At 23.2% G+C, this 25,748-nt stretch overlaps 1 protein-coding gene across 5 annotated transcripts; it reads left to right on the top strand.

Moving 5' to 3' along the window:
- Nucleotides 1-3,577: 3,577 nt before the first annotated feature.
- LOC122505091 (WD repeat, SAM and U-box domain-containing protein 1-like) lies at nucleotides 3,578-25,068 on the top strand. Of its 5 annotated transcripts, none has more exons than XM_043616534.1 (19): nucleotides 3,578-3,753; nucleotides 3,957-4,182; nucleotides 9,463-9,592; nucleotides 9,822-9,993; nucleotides 10,468-10,613; nucleotides 10,896-11,122; nucleotides 11,590-11,828; nucleotides 12,289-12,379; nucleotides 12,847-12,956; nucleotides 13,071-13,201; nucleotides 13,497-13,695; nucleotides 14,364-14,509; nucleotides 17,302-17,516; nucleotides 17,938-18,206; nucleotides 18,295-18,385; nucleotides 23,047-23,141; nucleotides 23,581-23,742; nucleotides 23,826-23,970; nucleotides 24,353-25,068. In XM_043616534.1, the coding sequence occupies exons 3-19, from the start codon at nucleotides 9,483-9,485 to the stop codon at nucleotides 24,508-24,510; spliced, it is 2,706 nt and encodes a 901-aa protein (XP_043472469.1). In that variant the 5' UTR covers nucleotides 3,578-3,753; nucleotides 3,957-4,182; nucleotides 9,463-9,482; the 3' UTR covers nucleotides 24,511-25,068. The 5 variants fall into 5 exon arrangements, with proteins under 5 accessions (XP_043472469.1, XP_043472468.1, XP_043472467.1 ...); XM_043616533.1 differs by having other exon boundaries at nucleotides 3,578-3,768; XM_043616532.1 differs by lacking the exon at nucleotides 3,578-3,753 and having other exon boundaries at nucleotides 3,789-4,182.
- The last annotated feature ends 680 nt before the right edge of the window (nucleotides 25,069-25,748 follow it).

Raw genomic sequence — 25,748 nt, 5'->3', positions numbered from 1 at the left:
ACAAGAGAAAGAGAGATGCCCTTTTTTTGTGCAATAATCAGGTTCTTTGCATGTAAAGCAGTGCTTATCTTTTAAAAAGGAAATTGGTATGTACTAAACAAATTTTCATTGATTAGTCAGGTATTTTCGTGACATTAAGGGTTGAATATTTCGGACAAAGTTTTAAAAATTAAATTGACACTTGTAGAGATAGAGAAAACAGCCGTGGAAGTAAAAGAAATTGCGTTGTTGCCTTTAAAATTGTCTGTTTAAAAATATCATAAAACAGTTCAAAAATATGTCTGTCTTTGTCATGTCACGTCATTTTTACATTACAATAAAATTCCATTATTTGCATTAATTTCACCACAATGTACGGAATATTCACAATCATATATTCATTAATATTATTCACAAAATTTTTAATTCATTCACACCATTTGTCTCTTCTAGACTTTACCTTAAATCAATTATATACAATCGTAAAAACAATTAATTCTGACAACTTAAGAAAAATACTAAAAAATTTTAATTAATTCAACATTTTAAATACAACAATCTATGATTTAAATTAATAAGAAAGATGTTAATTCACAGAATTAAAAATATTTAGAAAAACTAATTCGAAAATATTGTAGTTACAAAAATGAGAATTAGTGTCATTTTATATTATTAAAATATTTTAAAGTACTTCGTATTATACAACAATTGACTAAATAAAAATGTAAACATAAAAATATATAAAATATTTCTTAATTTATAAGTATTCTAATTATTCAAAATTGAAAATAAACCATTTTTATCATTTTAAAAATATCAATATTAAATTTTCTATATCTTAAATAATTTGACAATTAAATATTTAATAAAAACAATAATTATTGCCTAATTAGTTTGACTATATACTAACTATATCAAATTTTTAACTAACACAACACATTTAATTTAGACTCAACAAAACAATAATATATTAATTATTATAAAATACATATGTCAATTATGAAATACTCAATTATCACAAAAATAAAAATGCATCTAAATAATTTATTAAATAGCAAAAATAAGAAAACTAATTGTTTCACACGGAAATTTTAAAACTTTCCAAAAAATTTCTTAATTATACCTTTAAATAGTGTAAAAATCATAACCTCAGAAGAGACAAATTATAATCTATAATTTCATAATCATACGCTAACCATACCTTTATTTTATTATTCCAAAACACTACGTTTCACGCACTTCACAACGAAATGACCATAATTTCAAAATTTGAAATTCTTTCGCGCACACACTTTTCCACTATATTCTTCTTACTTTTGGAAACAATTCTTCTTGTAGTTGGTTGACCTTGCAGAAGTCCGCTCAAAAAAAAATATTGAAAATCCAATTCATTGGTTCAGGAAAAATCAGGTATCAGCATCTCTTCGAAGTACAGAACTCAGGAAAGCAGGATAACAGGATACTCCCAGTTGAATAAAGTTTTTTAAAATTTATTTTTATTATTAAAATTGACACTCGTTCGACGTCCTAATACAGCAACAATATTTAATCCACCACAACAATTTGAATTTGTAGTTTGGTTCTCCAGATGAATTCCATGATGTCCAAAGTAAAAAGATTGAATATTTCACTTCCATTTATATCACTGATTAATTCATTAGTCTCAAATTTTTCTCGAAATGTTCATGGTACACAAAAAATGTTAATATTTACACTGTTTTATAGTTTATTTTATGAAATTCCTTAAAATTTTAACACTGTTAGATTTACAACCCGTAATATTTGTTATTTTCACTATTGTTCTTTAAAGTTCAAATTCACATAAAATTTCGAATAAAAGTCACAAAATTTGCAAAAATTTAAATTTTTCCGCACCAAGATCCCGGACGAGCCCCCAATTTGTTACGTGCGGATTTACGTTATTTACGCGCAGGCGTAAAATCCGCGATTTGATTCGATGTTCAATCTTGGTTTAATCCTTTGAAAAGGAAGGCGGAAATATTCAAAATAAAACAAGTTAATTTCCGTTAAAACGGAGGGAAAAACCTCGAAAATAAGAAAGATCAATTAATAATTAATATTAATATCAATTAATTATTAATCCGACTCATTTCACGAGTAAACCCAATACATTTATTATATATTAAAGTCAAACATTACACAAGTCGAAGTTATTCTTAAGGCTATTTTTGGGACTACTCTGAAGTCCGTTACGAAAGAACTCCAAAATAGAACTGAATTCGTGAGGGAGCATTTATCCCTTGGTCCATGGCATAATCTTTGCGCATGCCCTGTTATAGAGTTTGTAAAGTCTATGAAGTTTTTAGAATCACCACACTAACACTGCACTGCACTAATACACGTATAAACATACTCTATGTATTGAAAACATGTATCACAACAAGTGAACATAATCCTTTTGCATTCACACTAATTACACAATTATTAATTATTTACATCATATCTAGTAACAATAAATCTCTTATACTGCACTCATCATATTTAAATATAAACAACAATTATAACGATAACCAATTTGATAATGTATCATAATATAATATTATTATTATATTAATACGTTACTAATATACACATATATACTATAATATTACAACAATAAATCAGATAAAGTTTACTAATAATATCATTTTCAAATAATACATTCATACTGCACAATTAGCAACAATATAATATTGTTGTTAATTATTCATAACGTTCATATTATACAATTGATAATTAAGGTTCGTCGCATAATGAAAGTCTATGTGTACGTGACTTTTCAAAGCCATTTCTGTGGTCACAAGTATGGTAAACACATGTTGCATTGTCCTATGGAAAAGGACACTTGAGATATTTTTTATATTCTTTCGAGGGTTTCTCGGTTTTATGACTCTAAAGAAACTAGAGATTACATTTTCTTTCGCTATTCTACTTGATTTATGGCAATTCTAAGAAATGTTGATTTTCAAATACATATTCAGAATTTGGAAACTATTAAACCGTGAAGTATTATATTTTACAATAGCCAAACTTTCTTGTTTAGTCTCGTCAATATTTGTCTAAAGTCGTGAGAAAATACTAAAAATAATTAAGTTTATTAACGAAATATTATAATTTCGCGCTTCGATAACTCGTGAATCGATATATCGAAAGTTAACGAGCGAGATGGTAGTCGCTCGTAACATCGCATTTTTAAGTGCGGGAAATTTGAAAAAAAATATTCTGACCGAAATATTTTTTCTTTTTTTCCAACTTTGCTGTTTATCGAAAAGATGTTTTACAGGAGGAATTTTTTTAAGTTTTTATTAAATTTTATACTTTTAGATACGAAATAAAGAACTAATTGTTTTAAAAATAGATAAATGCTCTATGATTAATGGTGTGTACCGAATAAGTAGAAAACTACTAATTAACAATAAAATCGTGAACGAATCGGTTCTATTTCAGTTACATTAAAAAAATAACTAATTATTACTAGAAAACAACTAAATTAGTAGATTTTTTTGTTTGTACCAATTGGTAAAGAAGTTACTAAAACTTTTCTTAGAAACAAAAAATCTGGTTTTTGACATTTAACATAACCTAAAAATTACACTAATGAACGTAACAAACCTATTAGTGAATTAGTCATTTTTTTACCATTTTTGACTAAAAATTAATCAGTATTGTTGGTACAGTTACTAATTATCATTTAAATAAGCGAATCGGTCATTTTTCGTTAGTCGAAAGTGGATAATTGAGTAATATTCAGTAAAATTCGAATATAATATAAAAGTGTGTCAGAAAAAAGTGTTGTATTTTTTGCAAAATAATTTTTTTTTTCAAATTTAAATCATGAACCACGTGTAAATGACGTATGTTGACTTTTACGTTATTTGCACATGTCCAATATTGATTTGTTCAATGAATGTTGGGCATGCGTTTCAGCAGTTTTACTTATGAATTTCACTAAACTCACTTGAACTTCATTGTGACAGGTGACACTGACCGGGCATTTTCTATTTTGTTTTCATCCGAGCGCAATTTTATGATTGAAAACAAAGTTTTTACAATGAAAATTTAAAGTAAAAAAAAATAATTTTTCCCGAAAATTTGTGTGCATTTTTTAAATTGAAAATTATCTTTATTGATGAAAATTAATAGTTTTTAAACGCTGACAGAAATTAATTAATTTTAGTGCCTACCAACATGTGCCTCCAATGGGTAAGTTTAAATCAAATTTGCATATGTAATACAGTAAACAGTAATTTATTTTTTTTAATAATAGTGACAATTGAAAAACGTATTTTTCCATTCAAATTGATTTCAACAAAACTATTTTTTATTATTATTTGTATTTTCATTTTTGTATTTTTTTCGCCTATATTTAAAAAAGAAACAGTTTTATTTAATTAAAGTTAATTAGTAATAATTAATTAATTAATTAATTAAATTAATTAATTTTATTCTAAAGTTTAAAAATATTTTAGTAAAATTTATTTTAATTCTACAGTAAATCATTTTCTACAATAAATTTGAAATTCGTTTCTGTTTATTATATCATTTTTCTAATTTTGAGATAATTTTCAATAACAAATTAATTATAATTTAAACTTAGTAAATGAAATTGAAATGAAATAAAAAGGAAGTAAAAAGTAAATTTAAAAAAAAAATATGTAAAAAACGGTAAAATGCATTCAAAAAGGTTATGATAAAAAATTAAATCCGAAATAATTGGAAAAAGTGTAAGAATTCATTTTTGAAAATAATTGCAAAATGAAAATAAAATAATTAAATAACTAAAAAAATAAGTCGATAAAATTTATATCAATAAACTTAATAATTTTAAACTTTCACCTTATTTTTATTGAAAATAGAAAATTTTTTTTACAAACATTTGTAATACTAAATAAAGAATAAAGTAAATAACAGAAAAATAAAGTAAATAATAAATTGAAAAAAAATAAATGATGGAAGTATTTATTTTAAAGAATATTATAATAATGTTGGAAAAGTGCATTTTAAAAAAAAAGTTACGATAATTTTTTCTATTTTATAATCTTAATATATTTTATATTGAGAAATTAAATTAAATTTTTATCGGGAAATTATTATACGAAAAAATATAATATAAAAAATGATTTAAATATTATAATAAAAGTTTATTATTCAACGAGTAAATTTTTTTTTGCTCATAAAAATAAAAAATCGAAACCCAAATTTATAAAATATGTATTAAAAAAATCAAGGGAAAACCCAAAAAGTATTTTTTCTTTTATAAAAAAAAAATTAAGGTCGGATTAATTTACACATTTTTATTATATAATTGCTAAAATAATATTGTTATTTAATAACGTTTCTTTAATAACGTTAATTATTGTAATTTTATAATAATATTAATTAATTTAACTACTAGCAATAATATTATTATTATTATTATTAACTTTTCGATTAATATTATTATTACTATTATTACTTTGACTATTAATTTTATTAATTTTGTTATTATTAATTTAACTATTAATTTTATTAATTTTGCTATCAATATAATTATCAATTTTTTGTTAATTTTACTATGAATATTATTTTTATTAATATTATCTAATATTAATATTTTTATATAAATATACGTAAATTAAAGTCATTTTTAATTTTATTTGTGCAAATAGTGCGTGTACGAGGAAATAATTACACAAATTATTAAAAGCCCTTTATTACCCTATTAATATTGTTTAAATTAGTTATTCGTCGAGTTTCATTTTTACCATACAATTTCCTTAATTCCCATTAAGTTAATGTCAAAAATAAATATTTTACTTTTTTCGTAAATGCAATTATTAGTTATAGTTTTAGTTTGTCGATGCTATTTTTAGTCACTTTCTTCCCTTATTCGCGCCCACGTCATTCAACCATAGACTTTTACTGTATATACAATATATATTTATACCGTTCAATCAAACTACGGTAATATATATTTTTTACCCTATATTTTTCGTGACTTCAAAAATTTCCTTTCAATCGAGAATTTTATAAAAAAAACAGAAAAATTAACTAAATTAATAATATTAATTTCTTTCATCTTTCAAACATTTTCCGAAAATCGAAAAAATTATTTATTAAATAATTGTGAAAGAATTTAAAAAATAGTGATAAATTAATAATATTTTTACAATAATTTTTTGCATTTTTTTTATATTTTTGATTTTTTTGATTTTTTTGAATTTTCTGAATTGTCTGAATTTTAGAAAAACTTTTTGAAAATTATACTTATGGAAAATTACATTAAAAAAGAAAGTTGTTATTTATATGGTAAATATGATTAATAATTAACAATCTTTTTTTGTTTGAAAAATTTTAATTGAGTTAAATATAGCGAAAGTGATATTAACTTTATTGCAATAAAGTCAAATGTATAAAGCTCGAGTTTAATTTAAGATTGTATTATTAATATGTTATTATCAAATTGTCTTTATAGTATATAAAGCTTTTTTGCCAAGACCTTCAGATTAATGTTATACTTATAATTTTACCTAATAGAGGATTTTTTTGTTGTTGTGTAATTGAGGAGTGGTTTTATTGTTTTTATTTTTTTCGTATTCACAAGACGACAGTTTGCTTGCTTAAAGTGGAAACAATTATATAGTTCACATAACTTTATACACAATTATATATTATATAATATATTTGATTTATTTCACTGCGAAAAAAAAATTTATTTGATTCAAACCAACGAATATTTGTCAATTATCAAATAAATATTTATACTTGAGTCTAATAATTTTTATTTAAATTAATTAAATGGTTCAATTTATATTTGCTTGAAATATTATTGAAATTATTGGTTCGAATTGAATTTAATTGACTTAAATATAAATATTATTTGATTCAGGTAAATATTTATTTTTTGTTAATAGAAAATCGAATATTTGAATCAGATAAATTTTTTTTCAGTGTCTAGGAAATAATATTTCATTTTTATTATACAGAAAAAATTTTTATTTTTGTTATAGATAATATTTTCTATTTATTGCAGATCATATTTTATTTTTATTGTAAATAATAACATTTATTTTTATTTTAAAAAAGTATTTATAACAATTTTAAAAATAAAACAAATTGTTTGTTTAAATCTTTAAATTTCGGAATGTTCAAATGAGCGAAATACTTTTTTGGTTTCTATAATATTTTCAAAACTTACTAGTCTAAAATGAAAAATATTGAAATTGAAAATTTGTATCTAATGTTTTTACCAAGTTTTAAAAGTGGATTAAAAATAATTTTTTTTTTTTTACAGTTTTTCGAACGTTTAAATTAACGCAATATTTTTTGGATTCTAATATTTTTCAAAATTACTACTCCTAAATAAAAATGTATTCAAATTGAAAATTCATTAACTAAAAATTAATTTTTAAGGTAAAAAAAATATTTTTTTTAAAAACTATATTTTTCAACAGAATTCAAATTAATAGAAGAAGAATCCACGTATGAACGTTCAGAACTAGGGGCATAATAAATATTCTTATATTTTATTTAAGACTGCACACGCTGAATTAAAATTTTTTTTTTCCCAATCCGAATGACACTATTTTTCCATCACAATAATTCTTTATCTGTAATTATACATATGGAAGCAAATAATATATCTTCTGAGTAAAAAAGAAAATTTATTGTATTTCATGAAGCATTTAGAGAAAATAAAAATGTTTTATATAAATATATAAATGTGTTGCAAAAAGGAAAAACTTTATAAATAATTGAAGGTGTTAAAAAAAATAAACAGCCATGTCATGACGAAACTTTTAAACCACGTTGTAAAGAATGAAATCGATATACATACATTCAGGTATGAAAAAACGCAAAGCCAACTAAAGTTGCTGCGTCAGTATGTATATTATTTATTTGATGTTGTATATGTATACATATATATATATGGAAAATATAACGCTAATATTACTTGGGGCATGTCATTACCTACTGATACACGCGCTAATCATCTTTATACCATTGCATTAGATTTTTTATAAAAAGTTTCCAACTTAAATTCCACTCAACTTATATTTAACTTCCAGAAATCAGTTTTCAGAAATTAGATTTTAGAAATTAATTTTTAGAAACAATTTTTCAGATGCATTTTTTTAAGCAATTGGTTCTTTTTTTAAAAAAGGAACAATTTTTTTTTAGGAGGGATTTTTCAAAAAAAAAAAAAAACTATTTCTTTTTGAATGTTTAAAAACACTTTCCTTTTTTAAGAGGAGATTTTTATTTGAAAGATTTTCCTAATTTTTCTCTAAATTACAGCTTTTTTAATTAGATTTTTTTGTTAAATTTTTTATTATTATTGATATTTTCTTTACTTTTTTCTGTAGCAATTTTTTTTAAAAAAATTTTATCAAAATATTGATTACAACGCTATTTTTGTTTTTAAAATTCCATGAATTTTACTATATTCGAAGTAAATTGCAGTAAAAATTTAGTAAAATTTCCTTCAAAAAGTAGTAAAGTTTACTATAAAAAATATTGTTATTTCCAAAATGACTTACTATTTTCGAAAACAATCTTTTTTGTAAAAATTAGAAAACTTTACTAAAAATAAGAAGTAATTAATCAAAAATATTGAAAATACACGATTTTTCCAAAATTTTGATAATTTATAAAAAAAGTAAATTTTTGTCAAAATTTTAATTTACCTTCTTTATAAATAATATTGGATTTTGAAAAGATTTTTTAAAAAAATATTTCGAATCATAAAGTTTTTAAAAATATTCTATAATCATTTAAATTGTTTTCCAAAATAATTGAATTTCATAAAAGAATTATTTTCTGGACAATTTAAGAAAAAATTTTAACGTTTTGAATATTTTTTAAGTTAAAAATTTAGAAAATTGTTGTTTTCGCCAAAATTCGCCAAATCGACAATATTTTCAATGTTAATTTTAGTATAAAAATTATTCAAATTTTTCTTAAACAATTAACTATTAAAAATTCTTATTTTTAGAGTAAATTTTACTACTTCTGAAGTAAATGTTTCTAATTTTTATGAAAAAAAAAATTGACTTTGAAAATAGTAAAATTTATTCTGGAAATAATCATTTTTAAAAGTAAATTTTACTATTTTTGAAGAAAATTTTACCAAGTCCGAAGAATGTTTTACTAATATTTTACTTCAATTTACTTTGAATACCTATAATAAAATTAATAGAATTTAAAAAATTTACGGATTATGGAAAAAATATAAATAATTAACAGAAAAAATTCAACAACAACAAAATTTGATTTACAAAAGTTGTAATTAAAAGAAAAAGTAAAAAAAAAATCATTAAAATGAAATGAGTGTACAACACAAAAATTTTTTCCCTAATTTGTAAAAATTCCCTTTTTTTAGCCTGAATTTCATTTATATATAATAATTTAATAATTAATAATGAAAATTTAATAATTTTTAATATGCAGATATGGGAAATTTATTAATAAAAATAATAATAAAAACAATAAAAAATTTTACAGATATAGTATGAGAAACAGAAATGGGTGCATTAGTGGGAGATGTGCATAAATTGCAAACTCTTACGATTCACACCAGTGATGTAAACAGCATTGATTTTGCCAGTGGTCATATTTTAGTCACTGCTTCCGGGTAAATTGATAAACATTTTAATTATTTATTTACTATAAGAGACATAAAAGCAAAAAACTTTTTCTATATGAATAAAAGTGCAATAAAACATAAAAAAAACTTTTTTTTTTTTTTTTTTTTTTTTTATTAAGTATTTAATGATTAAATTATGAAGACTATCGAATAATTAAATTAAATGGAACTTAATTCCAGTAAATAATAATTTTAATCTTAATATGACAATTTTCAGAGACAAAAAAGTACGAATATGGGATTGGAAAAGTGGAACAGGTTACGTGGAGACTCCATTTTCACCCCTTTTGGGTCACAAGTATGGGGTGACTTGTGTAAAAATCAGTCCTCAATCTACAATGGTAGCCTCGTCCAGTATCGATGGTACCACTCAATTATGGAACTTGAGAGTAAGTTTATTTCAACATCAACAAAAAATATTTATACTTTTGCATTTAGGGAAAGAATTTTAATTCTAAAATTTAACAAAGAGATTATTAAACTCGGGCTATTTGATGTTTGTTAAAAAATATTAATAGAGTCACTAGTAAAATGTCAAAGCGAAAAGAAAACACAGTTTTCTTGAAAGTATCAAATTGATACTAAAGTGGATCAAATTGATGATGACAGAAATTTTGGTCAATTTTTTATTAGATCCGTATTTTTGATATCAGTTTGTTGCAATTTGATACTTTCAAGACTTTTAAGTTAGCATAGTGAAGATAATAGTAAGCTAACATTTTCTTTTTTTCGCTGTGACAATTTGCTTGTGAAATTAATTTTTTGTAGCAGACATCGCGTAGCCTAGTTTCTCTAGGTTTAAAAATCTGTTTTAAGAAAGTTTTATAATTTTTTTAATAAATTTTTTTCTCCCTAATCACCAGACTGGAGCCAAAATTCATACAATGGTTCAAGTAGGCGGAGAAGCTGTAAGAGTTTGTAAATTTTCACCAGACTCATCGGTTCTAATCACTGCCGGTGACAATGGTCAACTTTGTGTTTGGGATCTAGTTCGGCGAACTTTAATACGGTACTACTTCTTAATTTAATTACAATCACTAATAACATCTCTTTATTTTTTTCTCCAAATTTAAAACTCTATAACACAGTTTTTCTGCAAATATCAAATTAAGACAAAAAAACGTATCAAAACTATTGCGAAGCAACGTATTGATACATTTTTTGTCTCAATTTGAAAAACTGTTGTGAAGCAACTTTTTGATACATTTTTTTCTCAATTTGATTATCCTCAAAAAAAATCGAGAAGAGATTATTTAAAAAATGAGAAAATATAAACTTTCTTTTTGCGCAGATGCTTTCAAAAGCACGAGGGAGCCATTCAGGGATCGAGTTTTAGTCCAGATTCATTATGGTTAATAACATCCTGTACATTTGGAGTTTTAAATCTTTTTTCCACAAACGAAATAATTGATTCCTGTCCAACGAGTAATCGGGAATTGAATCTTTATGCAACAGTGGACGATGCTCATGATTTAGGTGTAGTTTGCTGTGAATTCTCCAATCGAGAAGAAATAACAGGTGAGAGTTCTTAGGAACAATTTAATTATAAATGTACGATGAAGAAAGGAAAATCGCTGCCAAGTTGTCTCGTTGTGTTTATTTTATCAACACTTTGCTTCCTCATAGAGATAACAGAATATTTACGAGATAAACACAATAATTCAAAATGACAAAAAAAAGTTGAACTTTAAGAAACGGGCTGAAAATAGTCTAATTTCACGTTCCCTAGGGTGACCAGAAAAAAGCTAAAATTTAAAAGAAAATTGAAGCCCATAGAGGCTTCAATTTTCTTTTGAATTTTAGCTTCTTTCTGGTCCTGACTTTCTGAGATATTGAGGCTACTGCTTTTTTGGACTCCCGACGTCAAATTAGATGGACGTCAAAAAATCACAATTAGAAAAGTTTTGACAAAACAATTGTTTCTCTATGAGGGAGCAAAATAAATAAAATAAAAAATATAATAATAATTTTGAAAAATACTTTAGGTAATGAGCCTCTGTCGAAGCTCTATCAATTGGTAACGTGTGGCAATGACCACAGTGTGAAATTATGGGAGGTGAGAGTCGCAGAATCAAAATGCAACACTGCTAATTCAGTGGCTTCAATAAATCTTTGTAGAGTTTTAGAAAAACATAGTAGTGCCTTAACTTGTGTACGATTAAGCTCTAATGGAATGTACACTGCCAGTTGTGGCCTTGACAAAACAACGATCATTTGGGAAACAGTAAGTCACTAACAGTTGAAAAAAATAATCGAGGACGTGATGCTTTCTGAAGAGAGGGAACCAAGGAAAAGAAATAGGTCTATACTGATTGAAAATTCCTCTCTACTTCCTAATTATCTAGAATCAAAGACGATTTTCATTACATTTCCTAATTTTGAATGGTTTTGAGCTAAAAGTTCTGAAACAATTGTTTAAGCTAAAAGCTCTGAAACAATTGTTTAATTTCTTAATTTAGATTTCACGAAAATAAATAGTTCTTGACCCCCCAGTGTCGAGGATAATTTCAGGGACCTTAATCATCATAAAAGTTTAGCTTCTTAGGTTCCCTTTCTTCAAAAGAACATCACTGATGAATTGATAAATTAATGAATTAATCTCAATAAGCAAATAGAATTAATAAATTTTTGTTTCTCCGAATAATTTTTGACTAAAAACACTTATGTGAATAAAATGCTTCTAGGACACCGGTAAAATAGTTTCAGTGCTTAAAGGACATAATAGATATGTTGCTTGTTGCGCTTTTTCAAAAGATGGTACTCTGCTAGCTACCGGTAATTTCAAATCTATTGTTTTACCCATTTTTTAATTTTTTGCTAAAACAAAGTTTTAGTTGCAATGCTTTTTTTTCTCTAGAAATATTAGGTGTTATGACATAAATCATCAAATATCATCAAACAGTTTCAAATATCATCAAATAATATCAAACAATTTCAAATATCATTAAATAATATCAAACAGTTTCAAATATCGTCAAATAATATCAAACAGTTTCAAATATCGTCAAATAATATCAATGGGTATCAAATAATGTCAAATAATATCAAATAATTTCAAATATCATCAAACGAAATCAAATATCATCAAAATAACAATCACCTAATGTCAAAAATATTATCCAAATAAGTAGTAAGGTCAGAACTCTTCGCCAATATAATTTATTCATTATAGTAGCTACTTCTCACATCGATCTGCAGTAACTGAATAATTATGGAATTTAATTGAAATACATTTATTTCAGGATCTAATGACAAATCCATTATAATTTGGGATTTGACCGGGAATTTAACAGTTGATTCCGAAATTGGACATGGTGCACGTCTCGTTCAGTACTCGGAAAACGACGAATCGGTGAGTAAACTACAAAATTCTAGATTATCAGTAATTGAAAATAATGATTAAATAATCAAATAATAACTTGAAAATAATCTCATGTGAATTTTTTTTCGACAATTATTTTCGCAGGAATCAGAAGTCGTAAAACATGCGGAAACTAGTTCAAACGAAGTGAAAGTGATCTGCTGTATAGACGATAATACTGGATCAGTAAATGGCGTGTCAGTATTTAAAAATAATCTAATCGCCTCTGGCTCTGGGTCAGTATTAAAAAAAAAAATCAATGTCCGTGAAATTAGCGTCGACGCTAGGCATAAAAAAAACTATTTTTGAGGCTTTTGGAAGCGAAAATGTTACTGAAATCACCTTTTAAAAAACATTAGTTAAAAATATTTCGAGAGTTTTTTTAAACGTAAAAACTTCGAAAAAAAAAACTCTTTTCGACGCTTTGCGTCGACGCTAACTTCAGGGACCTATAAATCAAATATTTAATTATTTTTTTAATTATAATTAAAAATAGTATTAAAATTAATAATCAAATGTGACAAACTTTAGGGATCGAAATGTGAGAATATGGGACATTGTTCATGAGAATGAGGACGACGAACAAGAAATTACACTGCTCGAGAAGAGTTTCAGTCCATTAAGGGGTCACAAGTACACGATTCATCATCTTGAATTCAGTCCCTGTGGAACAATGTTAGCGTCCTCTTCTTTAGATGGTACCACTATTATCTGGGACACTGAGGTGACGGTATAGCAATAATTATCTTTCGAATTTAACTATTTGTTTGCAGAGTGCGAGAAATAGTTCTTTATAAACAAAAAAATCTTCTATTTTGATAATGAGTAAGGATTTTAATTTGAGTGTGATTCAAGATTTTAATTAGCACAAGTCTTTTTATTTACTTATTTATTTATTGTTCACTAATTTGTTTTTGTATTTTCATTTATTGCATCCAAGATTGATTTCAATTCAAACACAGTTTTTCTGCGGATGTTAAATTGAGACAAATGAATCAAAACGTTACGAGACAACACAATTCGTTTTTTGTCTCAATTTGATATCATTAGAAAAAATGCCAACCGAATATTTAAAATTAAAACTACATTACCAATGTAATTAATGGAAAGTCCTTGAAACAAAAATTTTCTTCGAACCAAAAATTATATTGATTAATAAAGTATTAATCGTTAATATTTAATAATAAAAATTACCATTAAAATTGATATCAATTTTAGTTTTGACATCGAAAATTTTTCGTTCGTGAAATGGGTTCATTCTTGAAGTACAAATTTTTTTCCAGTTTCACAAAATCTGAAATACTTCACAATTTAATTATTATTGTTTGAAATTATTTTTTATAAGACTTTTTAAAATAGTATTTTTGTATTTTAATATTTAATTTCGCTCTTTTAAAGAATGGAGAACAAGCGAGAGGATCTTTTATCAGTTCTGGATCGGGAATTCGAGTTTGTCGTTGGTCACCGGATGGAAAAATGATCGCAACTGCTGGAGATGATGAGAAAACAACCCTGTGGGATGTTGATGCAATGGAGGAATTAAAGTAAGTTATTTAATATCAAATTGAACTATTTTCGGAATAAATTTTACTAAATTCAAAGAATATTTTACTAATTTTCAAATCAAATTTACAAACATTAACTGTTAAAAATTCTTATTTTTCGAGTAAATTTTACTATTTCTCAAGTAAATTTTTCTAATTTTTATAAGAAAATAAATTGTCATCGAAATTAGTAAAAGTGATTCTGGAAATAACAATTTTTAATAGTAAATTTTTAAAGGAAATTTTACCAAGTCTCTGAAGTAAATTTGACTAATTTTTTACTGCAATTTACTTCGGTTATAGTAAAATTCATGGAATTTTGAAACAAAGAAAGTGTTTTAATAAAGATTTCGATTAAAAATTTTAAAAAAAATTACAGACTACAGTAAAAAGTAAATAAAAAAATTTCAATAATTAACAGGAAAATTTAGACAAGCTCAGGGAAAACAGGGAAAAGCCAGGAAATTTTATCAAAAGTTTCAGAATAATATTTAAATTTTAGAATTGAGAAAAAAATTCCTAATTTTTGTTGTCCAGCTACATTTGAAAATATTAAAAGTATTAAAATTAAAAAATATTTAATTCTTCTTGAATTTTTTTTTAATTTGCCTGATAAATTGTAATATCATCACTAATTTTAATATAAAATTATTGAATTTATTTCAATTATTTTAATTCTTGATGTAAATATAAAGAAATACAATTATTATAAAATTATTACTTATAAATTATTTAACGAATAATTTTACTCAAAAATTCCAAAAATAAATGAATTTTAGAAGAGTTGCGTTTATAGTTTTTATAAATAATTAGAATATAAAAGGTTTCAAATTGAAATTTTTGGACAATTTGAATTTAAAATAATTTTAGTTGAAAATTCTGCAAAGTCTTTGAAAAAAATTTGAAATTCTCAATTTTTATGGAAAAAATTTGTAGAGTAAATTTTACCAATAAAAGTAGATTTTTCTAATTTTTATTGAAAATAAAAATTCGAAAATATAAAATTTATTTTGGAAATAACAATTTTAAATTGTTATTTTATAATAAATAACGGTTATAAACCCGTTTATAATTTAAATAAAAAATATATAAAAAAACTTTTATGAAGGAAATTTTACTAATTTTTCAGTCCAATTTACTTCGGTTATAGCAAAAATTCATGGAATTTTAAAAACAAAAGTACCGTTGTAATTAAAATTTTAATTAAAATTAAAAAATAATTTCCAGACTATTACGGAAAAAGATAAAAAAAATGTCAATAAAAAAAATTTAGTCTGATTTAAAAAAGCTCTAATTAAGAAAAGTAAAAAAATCTGTGATCCTTGCCAAGAATTTTATAATAAAATTAAATTTACAATAATATTATATTTCACAGTTCAGGCCAAAATCAAAATTAAACAAATTTGTTAAAAATAGAAAAAGTTGATGAAAATTTCGAAAAATTATGTTTGTTACTTAACTATGAAATATTAATTATAAATGAAGAATTAGTATTAATTAATTAATACATTAAGGTTGTAATTTAATTTCTGTTTGTAGAACATATTTTTGAGAAATGATAATTTATTGAGTCTTAATCAACAAAAATTAGAAGTAATATTGTGCTTTCAAGCAATATTATAATAAATAGTAAAATACTTTCCAATTTAAATAAAGAGACAATTTCCCAAAATTTATTAACAAAATAAATAATTTTGTTCATTTCAGTAATTTTCATTGATTGCAATATTTTGATTATTTGACATTTAATTTCTAATCAAATATTTCTGTATGAGAAATTAATGAATTTATCTTTATTAACATTACGTGTATGTCACTACTTTTAGAAATAAGTTAACGACTTGACTTAATAAATGTTGCATTACTACCTTCATTCTTAATATACCCTTGAACTTGAAACAGTAGTCTATAATTTAATTTGACTGTATAATAGAATTTGGCTAACACATTTCATATACGATATGCTCCTTAAATTTATATTTGTTTAAACTTTCTCTCACTCATAATAAACATTATTATTCTTTTATTTTTATATTATAAAACTTTTATATAGCAAAAGTTTTTTTTTACTTTCAATAGCTATTGCAAGTATCTAATAATAGACGCTAATGAGACCTAAAGTTATTCCTAAAGTTCCGAATGTTAAAAGGAAACAAAATTTATTTAATTTCTTTTTTTAATTTCAAATTTTGTTTAAAATAAATATTGGAATTCGTGTTAGAAAATAATTTAGCTAAAATTTTTCAAAATATTTAATTTATTGATTTTTATTTTAGTCAGTAATTTAGGAAAATATATTGAAAAAATATTTTGTTCAAAGAGGAACGTTCAGAATTTTTGAAACGTGATTTATTAGCAATTATCCAAAATTCATTGTAATTGTAAATCGAGAGTGAATAATTTTTTTATTTTTTCGATTTGTTGCGAAAAATGTTAAATATTTTATGTTAATTATTTTTTTTATTTAAATTATAATATTTTAGCACAATTTTTTATTTCTTTTTATTTTATTATTTGGAGGCATTTAAAAACTTACGTATAAAAAAATGCAGAGAAAAGAAAAAATTATTCTATCTCTCGAGTATTTTCTAATACTATTAATTATTTTTTTTAAATTTAAATTATGATATTTTAGAAGAATTTTTTATTTTCTTGATTTGATTATTTGGAGGCATTTAAAAACTTACGAATAAAAAAAATACAGAGGAAAGAGAAAATTATTTTATCTCTCGAGTTTTTACTATTACTATTTACTTTGAACTATTTTTTGAAAAATTATTTTTAATTTACAGAGTTTTTGGAGGACAAGCCGAAGCAGTGACTGCGGTGGCTTTTACACCGGACTCAAAATATTTAGTAACAGGATGCAATGAAGGAACCTGGGCATTCTACGATATCGAGTGTGACGATCCTGCGTCTGCTTTATTAATGTTTTGCAAGGATGGACACGATTTAGGTGTCCAAGGATGTGATATTAGTCCAACTACAGGAATTTTCACCGCTTCAGGTATATTATCTTTTCTTCTAACTATTTCATAAAATTTATGATTCTTAAATTTTGAACTTTCAAATGAAAGAAATATTTGTTATTAAAAATACCTACAGAAATTACTAATTGTCATAAAAATTATAAACATAAATTTTACACTTAAAAACTACATAATTAATTTTTTTTTTATAGTGACGCAAAATTATTGTAATAAAAATTTAATTTTGAAGAAGAAATAAATAAATTCCGTTTATGTGAATGTTCAAAACGTTCAAAACTTTGGGATCATTAAAATTTATCAAATATAGTTAGAAAAAATACTAAATAACTTTTTTAACCATTTTCCAAAATTTATTAAATAAGAGAAGAAGAAATAAGATTTTAAGAAAAAAAGAACAAGAAATATTTTTCTGATAATTTGCTAAATCCTGTGTTTTAGGGACATTTACAACGAATACGAACGGTGACAATCTGTCGTATCTTCTGGCAACAGGTGGAAACGATTCATACGTGAAATTATGGAGAATCGATATTATTAATGAAAATCATGACGAACCGAGAGGCTCCAGTGATTATGGATATTCGTATAAATTGAGAAAACAATTGGCGGGACATGGAGGCAATGTTATGGACGTGAGATTTTCTCTGATTCAAGGAGAAATTTTGGGAAGTGTTGCGACTGACAAGACTGCTCGACTTTGGAGTGTCGTATGTATTTCAAAAAATTTTAAATATGAAAATGAAAAATATTCCTTGACATCGAAAAAGGAAATTAAGATAAAACAATTTTTTTCAGTACACTGGAGTATGTTTACACGTACTCGAAAATCATCGAGGACTTATCACGTCTTGTGCATTTTCTGAAGACTCAACGCTTTTTGTAACAGGTAAAATTGTATAATTATTATTATTATTATCTATTGTATTAATGAAATTTTTAAAAATAATTGAAATTTACAAAGAATTTTATTAAAAACTTTTGAGAACAATTGAATTGCTTAGACAAATTTTATTACAATTTTTAAAAATAATTGAACCTGTTAGAGAAATTTTATTAAAATTGCTTTGAAAATAATTGAATTTCTCAGGAGAATTTTATTATTTACAAAAATAATTGAATTCTTGACAAAAATTTTACAATTTATAAAAATAATTGAAGTTTTGAAGAATTTTATCAGAATTGTTGAAAATAATTGAATTTTTATTAAAACTCTTGAAAATAATGGAATTTAAATAAAATTTAAAAAAAATTATATTTTTTCAAAAACTTTTATTAAAATTGTATTGAAAATAATTGAATTTCTCAGAAAAATTTTATTATTTATAAAAATAATTGAATTCTCGCCAAGAATTTTACAATTTTTAAAAATAATTGAATTTATATTAAAATCCTTAAAAATAATCGAATATAATAATTATATTTTTCAAAATAATTGTATTCTTTCGAGAAATTTTATTAAAATTGTATTTGTATTGAAAATAATTGAATTATTCTAAAAAATATTATTATTCATGAGAATAATGAAATTCTTGCGAAAAATAGTTAAATTCCAGAAAATAATTTTAAAATATTGAAAAAATAGAAAATTTTCGCAAATTTCATGAAAATTAATTTTATATTTCAAAGAATTTTATTTTCTCACTTATTATAAAATTTATTTTTAAATATTATTGTATTTTTTTTAAAGAATTGTAACTAAAAATTTGCAAAATAATTAAATTTTACAAAAATTTCTGTACTTAAATAATTGAATTATCGTTGAATTATTGATTTAAAGAAGAATTTCAGTTAAAATTTTGAAAAATAATTATATTTTAAAAAGTTTTTAAACTGAAATATTTCTAATATTTCAATCGCCATTAGAGTACAACTAATATTTAAATGTTTATTTAAAAAAATTATTAATATATTATTTTCCTTCAAAAATGATTAAAGTTTTGAATAATTTTATACAAAAATTATAAAAAATTTATTGACTTTTAGAAAAATTACAATAATTGTAACAAATAAATGATGAACAAATAAATAAAAATAAGTATTCAAATATCCCGTGTGGAAATCTGCCCAAGTTAGCCCAGTTAAAAACTGGGAGCCAGCTGGGCCCCACCTGGGCTTCCCATTTTCATAAAAATATTAACATTATAATAGAAAAAGTCTGAAAATTAAATATAACTATTCACAATAAATCATTCTACAATTAATTCATAATAATAATAATCATTATTATTTTAAACAATTTATTATTGTCAATAATTATAAACTTTTATTGTACTACACTAACAGACATTTAGTTTTACCGAAATTTTAAAGTTGTTCCAGCTGAATTTATTTATTTAATAATTAACTCATCAAGGTATAACGGTTTTTAATACATTTTAATAATTGTTTAAACAAATAATTGTTGTTATTTATTAACTTTTGATACACATAACTTAGAAACTTGCAATTTTTTTTCCTAATTTTGCAATTAACTAATACGAACGACATAAAATAAAGAAAATTTATGGTTTTAACAATTCAGAAATTGTTTAAACAAATGATTGTTGTTATTTATTAACTTTTGATACACATAACTTAGAAACTTGCAATTTTTTTCCTAATTTTGCAATTAAGTAATACGAACGACATAAAATAAAGATAATTTATGGTTTTAACAATTCAGAAATTGTTTAAACAAATTATTGTTGTTATTTATTAACTTTTGATACACATAACTTAGAAACTTGCAGTTTTTTCCTAATTTTGCAATTAACTAATGTAAATAGTAAATCATTCGGATGTTTTATGATTTTAATTTTAACAATTTATCAAATGTTTAAACAAATAATTGTTGTTATTTACTATCTCTTGACACATGGCATCTAGAAAAATGAAGTTTTTTCTTATTTTGCAATTAGTTAATCAGAGTAGTAGTAATTGTAAAATTAGAAAGAAACTGCAAGTTTCTGGATTGTTTGTATCAAAAGTTAATAAACAATAACAATTATTTGTTTAAACAATTTCTGAACTGTTTAAATCATAAAATACTGTTATTTCATACTTTTCAAATCAGTTAAATGCAAAATTAAAAAGAAACTGCATTTTTTTAGGTGCTTTGTGTCAAAAATTAGTAAATAACAACAATCATTTGTTTAAACAATTTTTGAATTGTTAAAACCTTAAATTATTTTTATTTCATGTTGTTCGAATTAGTTAATTGCAAAATTAGAAAAAAACTGCATCTTTCTGGAAGCTAGTGTCAGGAGTTACTAATTAACAACAATTATTTATTTAAACAATAACGACTGCAATATAACATTAGTAAAATTTATTATATATAATAACAAAAATCGTTTACAGTTAAAATTATTAATTAGTTTAGTTTTTCTTTAACATTTAATAATAAAACTTTGATGTAATTATGGTCATCTTCGTACATGAATTGACAATTGACAAACATGTTAACATTTTACGGAAGCATTTTAGAGTTTGTCTATTGACCCACTCACGGTGGGTTCCGGTCAGACGAAATAATATTATAAGTGGGCGTGAGCTGGGCCCTACCTGGGCTTCCCAGTTTTTGAGGACCCACATCAATAATTATATAAGCAAAAATTTCTAAGTCCAAACCTAAAAATTTTTTTTTCAACAAAAAATTAATGTTTATAATGACTTAGATTAAGAAAAAACGTGTTTTTAACAAAAATGTATTCACAATATTTTTTTTTATGTAATGTCCACATAATTAATTAGTAAAATTTCTAAGTCCAAACTAAAAAAAATTTTTTTTTTTAGACCAACAAATTAATGTTTATAATGATTGTAAACAATAAAAAACACATTTTTAATAAAAATGTATTGATATATTTTTTTCATAATAATATAAATATTATTTTAAGAATATTTATCGTTTATTATTACATTATTAATATTGTTATTATTATTATTAAACTATTTATTTGTTACGGTGTATTCGTGTCAGTAAGTGCTTTATTGAATCATTACAGCAGATCAACAAGTCACTGACAATACAACGTCGGTGTTCAGTAGTTAGTCTCCGTAGTATAGTGGTTAGGGCGTTAGTCTAGTAGTCCGTAGGTCGTAGGTTCAATCCCCGCGTGCGTTAAATTTTATTTGTTTCTTAGGTTTGCGTTTATTCCGATTTTTCTGCATTGTATTCGTATAAGTATGCAATTTAGTGATTATATATACCGTTTAATAATTTAATTAACAAATTTCTAATTTTTTTTATAAATTTTTAATTTATAAATGAAAGGATATATATTAATTTCTACATATATGCTAATATTATTTATGAATTTGCTTTTGGTCACAATTTCATTAAAAAAAGTAAAAATCGTTAAATAATAACGTTATTTATTTATAATTCGACTTATTTGTTATTAATAAACAATTTATTCATTAATTTGAATGAAAACTAAATCTATGGGCCCCAGCTGGATTTTTCCTAGGTGGGCTGTGGCTGGATTCACCGTTACAAGCCAAGGAATCGCCCACCTGGGCCATCCCTGCTGGGACCCACCTAGAACCTGGGAAGCCCACCTGGGACCCACCGTGGGCCCACCTCACTTTTCCACACGGGATTTATTAAACAAAAATTAATGAAATTTGAAAAATTTTAATTTAGAAATTTTGAAAAAATTAGGTTTTAAAATCGTAATTCAAATTTTTTGAAAATAGTTGAATTTCTAAAACTAAATTTGAAAGATTGAAAAGAAGGAAATTTTCTCAAATTTCAATAAAATTATGTAATTTTACATTTCAAAGCATTTTATTTTCTCACTTTAAAAAATTATTTTTAAATATTGTACTTTTTGAAGAATTGTAACTAAAAATTTGTAGATTAATTAAATTTTACAAAAATTTCTGTAGTTAAATAATTGATTCAAAAAAGAATTAAGTTAAAATTTTGAAAAAAATGTAAGATTTCTAATGTTCAATTAGCGTTATAACAGGAATTTTAAGAAATAATTAAATTTTTAAAGGTTTTTAAATTCTTTTGTTAACATTTTAATCGCCGTCAAAGTATTATAATAATCTTTAAATGTTTATTAAAAAAATGATATTATTTTCTTTTCAAAATTATTTTATTTTAAAATAATTTTATTCGAAAATTCCAAAAAGTAGTTTTGATTTTTAGAAATAATTAAATTTAAAAAAATCATTGAAACTACTTTAAATTTCAATTAAAATGAATAATATTAAACTTTTAAATATTTGTTTAACAAAAATTATTTCAATTTTGAATAATTTAATGTAGAAATTCTAAAAAAAAATTTGGTTTTCGAAAAATTGTAGGTAATTAAAATTCTTTTGAAGATAATGGAATTCCCGAAAATAATTCGGGAATTGAAATCAATTTTATACTTAAAAGAATTTAATTTTATTACTTTGAAAAATTGTTTAGAAATTCAATTCTTATTTTCGAAGAATAATATTTTCGAATTATATTTTTTCAAAATTAATAAATTTTCATTAATTTAAATTAAAAATAAAATTAAATCAAAAAAGAAAGTTTTTGTAACTAACAATGAGTCATTTTTTCAGGCGGTTTAGATAAAAGACTTTTAGTGTGGAAATTGCCAGAACAATTAGTATCTCAGTCAATGTTAATAAACAGACTGAGAAATAGTACAAAGAGGGTAATTAAAAAGTACAAGCACATTATTAATAATTTAAGACTGACTCCTAGTCCACGCTATATGTAATAATTTAGATGCATGATTGTAGCATACAAAATACACAAAGTTAAGTTTTTTTCAATAAAAAAATATTTTTTATGCATAATAATATTAGTTTTTTTTAATAAAAATATAATTTTTTATTATATTAATAGAAACATAATTTTAAATTAGACACACAAATATATATTTATGTAGATAATCAATCAAATGTAGAAAAATAAAAAAACTTTTAATATTTCACCCGGTTTATGAAGAACTTTTAATTTCTACATTTTTTTTTTCAATTTATACAAAGAAGCTTCTGGCGTCTTTTATTTTTTAATTATTATGCTTTTAGTATTTTTTCCAATTTATTTTTTTATTTTTGTTGATTATACTTTTTATTATTACTCTCAAGGTTACTGAATGGTCTGTCAATGAAATATCAAAATGGTTGATGGAAATAGGATTACCAAATATTATTAAACATATACACATGACATCAATTACTGGCAGGCATTTATTGCATATACCAGAAGATGAAATTATACACAAACTGGGTATTAAAGAAGACGAAGAGGTGAGATATTAAATTTTTTTCTGTGTAAAAAATTCTCTTGGAGAAAATTGAGTTTTCTTTTAATGTTTAAAAATTGTTTTCAGACAATGGGAAATCTCAAAAAACAATTATTCTGGCTGAAGCGTGAAAATTCTAATAATGTTGGACCAATTGATGAGGCTGATATACCACATGAATTTTTCTGTCCAATTACACACGAAATAATGAAGGAACCAGTTCAATGTTCAGGTATTCAAATATTTTTCTAATTTCTAAAACTGAAATGAAGTCTCTAAACTTGAAAAAAATTAGTTGAATTATTTTTCTTAAAAAAAAAGGTTTCTGAAAACGTTGCGGACTTTAGTCTCTTTTTTTTACATAATTGTTTTCCAATTTTTCTTTAAAACTAAAATCAAGTTTTTAATTTTTTAAATTAGAAACGGAAAAATAAATTATGGATTAGATTAAATTAAATTAAACTAAAATCAATTTTTCATGTTTTTAAATTCGAAAGGGTAAAAATAAATTGTGAATTAAATTAAATTAAATTAAAATCAATTTTTAATGTTTTAAAATTAGAAACGTTAAGTAAAAATAAATAGTGAATTAAATTCTACGCGTTATTTTACAGATGGATACACATACGAGAGAGCAGCAATAAATGAATGGTTCTTATGCGGAAAGTTTACAAGTCCAATGACTAATGAGCCCCTGCATGACAAAAGTTTTTCTCCAAATATAGAGTTAAGAAATGCAATTTATACATTGCTGCATGGAGAAGGTCCCTAATCGTTAAAAGTATTATATAAAAATAATTTCTAACTTTTATAAAAAATTTATTTTTCTTATGGTCATTAATTCTCAAATGATTTTAGTATATAAATTAGGTTTCTTCTATTTTTCGTTATTCATTTTCTATTTGAAATGTTAATAATATAGATTGTTTATATCGTATGAAAACAAAAATGTTGTTTTAAGAGGACCAAGTAGACTGTTGTTTGTTATATATTCATATTTAATATTTACGTAAATGAAAGTGGCCTTAAAATCATTAATAATAGTAAAAAAAATAGCTACAAGCAATTTAGAATCTAAAAGAAAATTTTGTTTAAAATCAACTTTTCCATTTAGAATATAAAAATTCTTGTAATAAGTACTCAAATTTTACTGAAAGTACATTTTTTTTAAAAAACAGTTCACTATTAAGATTAACTAAATCAAATATATCAATAAATGCAGTTAAAAGTTAGATACATTCATTCTCACGTTGATGAATTTTACAACGTTTATATAATCAACGATTTAGAATAAAAAGTATTTTAATTCAAATCTTTACCTTAAAAATTTTAATTGTCTTTTTTGATTATCAACCAAAAAAGGAAAAAATTTCTAAACTAAGTTTATTTTTATTGGTAAAATAAAATTAATTTAGTAATAAATTTGTAAAATATTATTTTATGACTAAAAAGTACTTTTTTATTCAAATTTTTAGAAAATTTTTTTGTTGTTTTTTTATTATCAACCAAAGAAAAAGAAAAATTTCTAAACTAAATTAATTTTTATTTGTAAAATAAAAATTAAGTTTGTAAAATATTATTTTATCAGTAAAAAATACATTTTTATTCAAATTTTTACTTAAGGAGATTTTTTTGTCGTTTTTTGATTATCAATCAAAACAAAAATGGAAAATTTCGCAACTAAATTAACTTTTATTTGTAAAATAAAATTAATTTAGTAATAAATTTGTGAAATATTTTTTGAGTAAACAAAAATTTTTATTCATTTTTTACCTAAGAAATTTTTATGCTTTTTTTATTATCAAAGAAAAAGACAAATTTCTAAACTAGGTAAATTAATTTTTATTTGTAAAATAAAAATTAAGTTTTTAAAATATTATTTTAGTAAAAAATACTTTTTATTCAAATTTTTACCTTAAGAGATTTTTTTTGTTGTTTTTTTATTATCAACCGAAGAAAAAGAAAAATTTCGAAACTAAATTAATTTTTATTTGTAAAATAAAATTAATT

The sequence above is a fragment of the Leptopilina heterotoma genome, unplaced genomic scaffold (assembly GCF_015476425.1).
Source record: "Leptopilina heterotoma isolate Lh14 unplaced genomic scaffold, ASM1547642v1 Lhet_340, whole genome shotgun sequence".
Classification (NCBI taxonomy): domain Eukaryota; kingdom Metazoa; phylum Arthropoda; class Insecta; order Hymenoptera; family Figitidae; genus Leptopilina; species Leptopilina heterotoma.
Note: the sequence above shows the minus strand (reverse complement) of the source record. Positions and strands in the feature narration are given on the sequence as shown.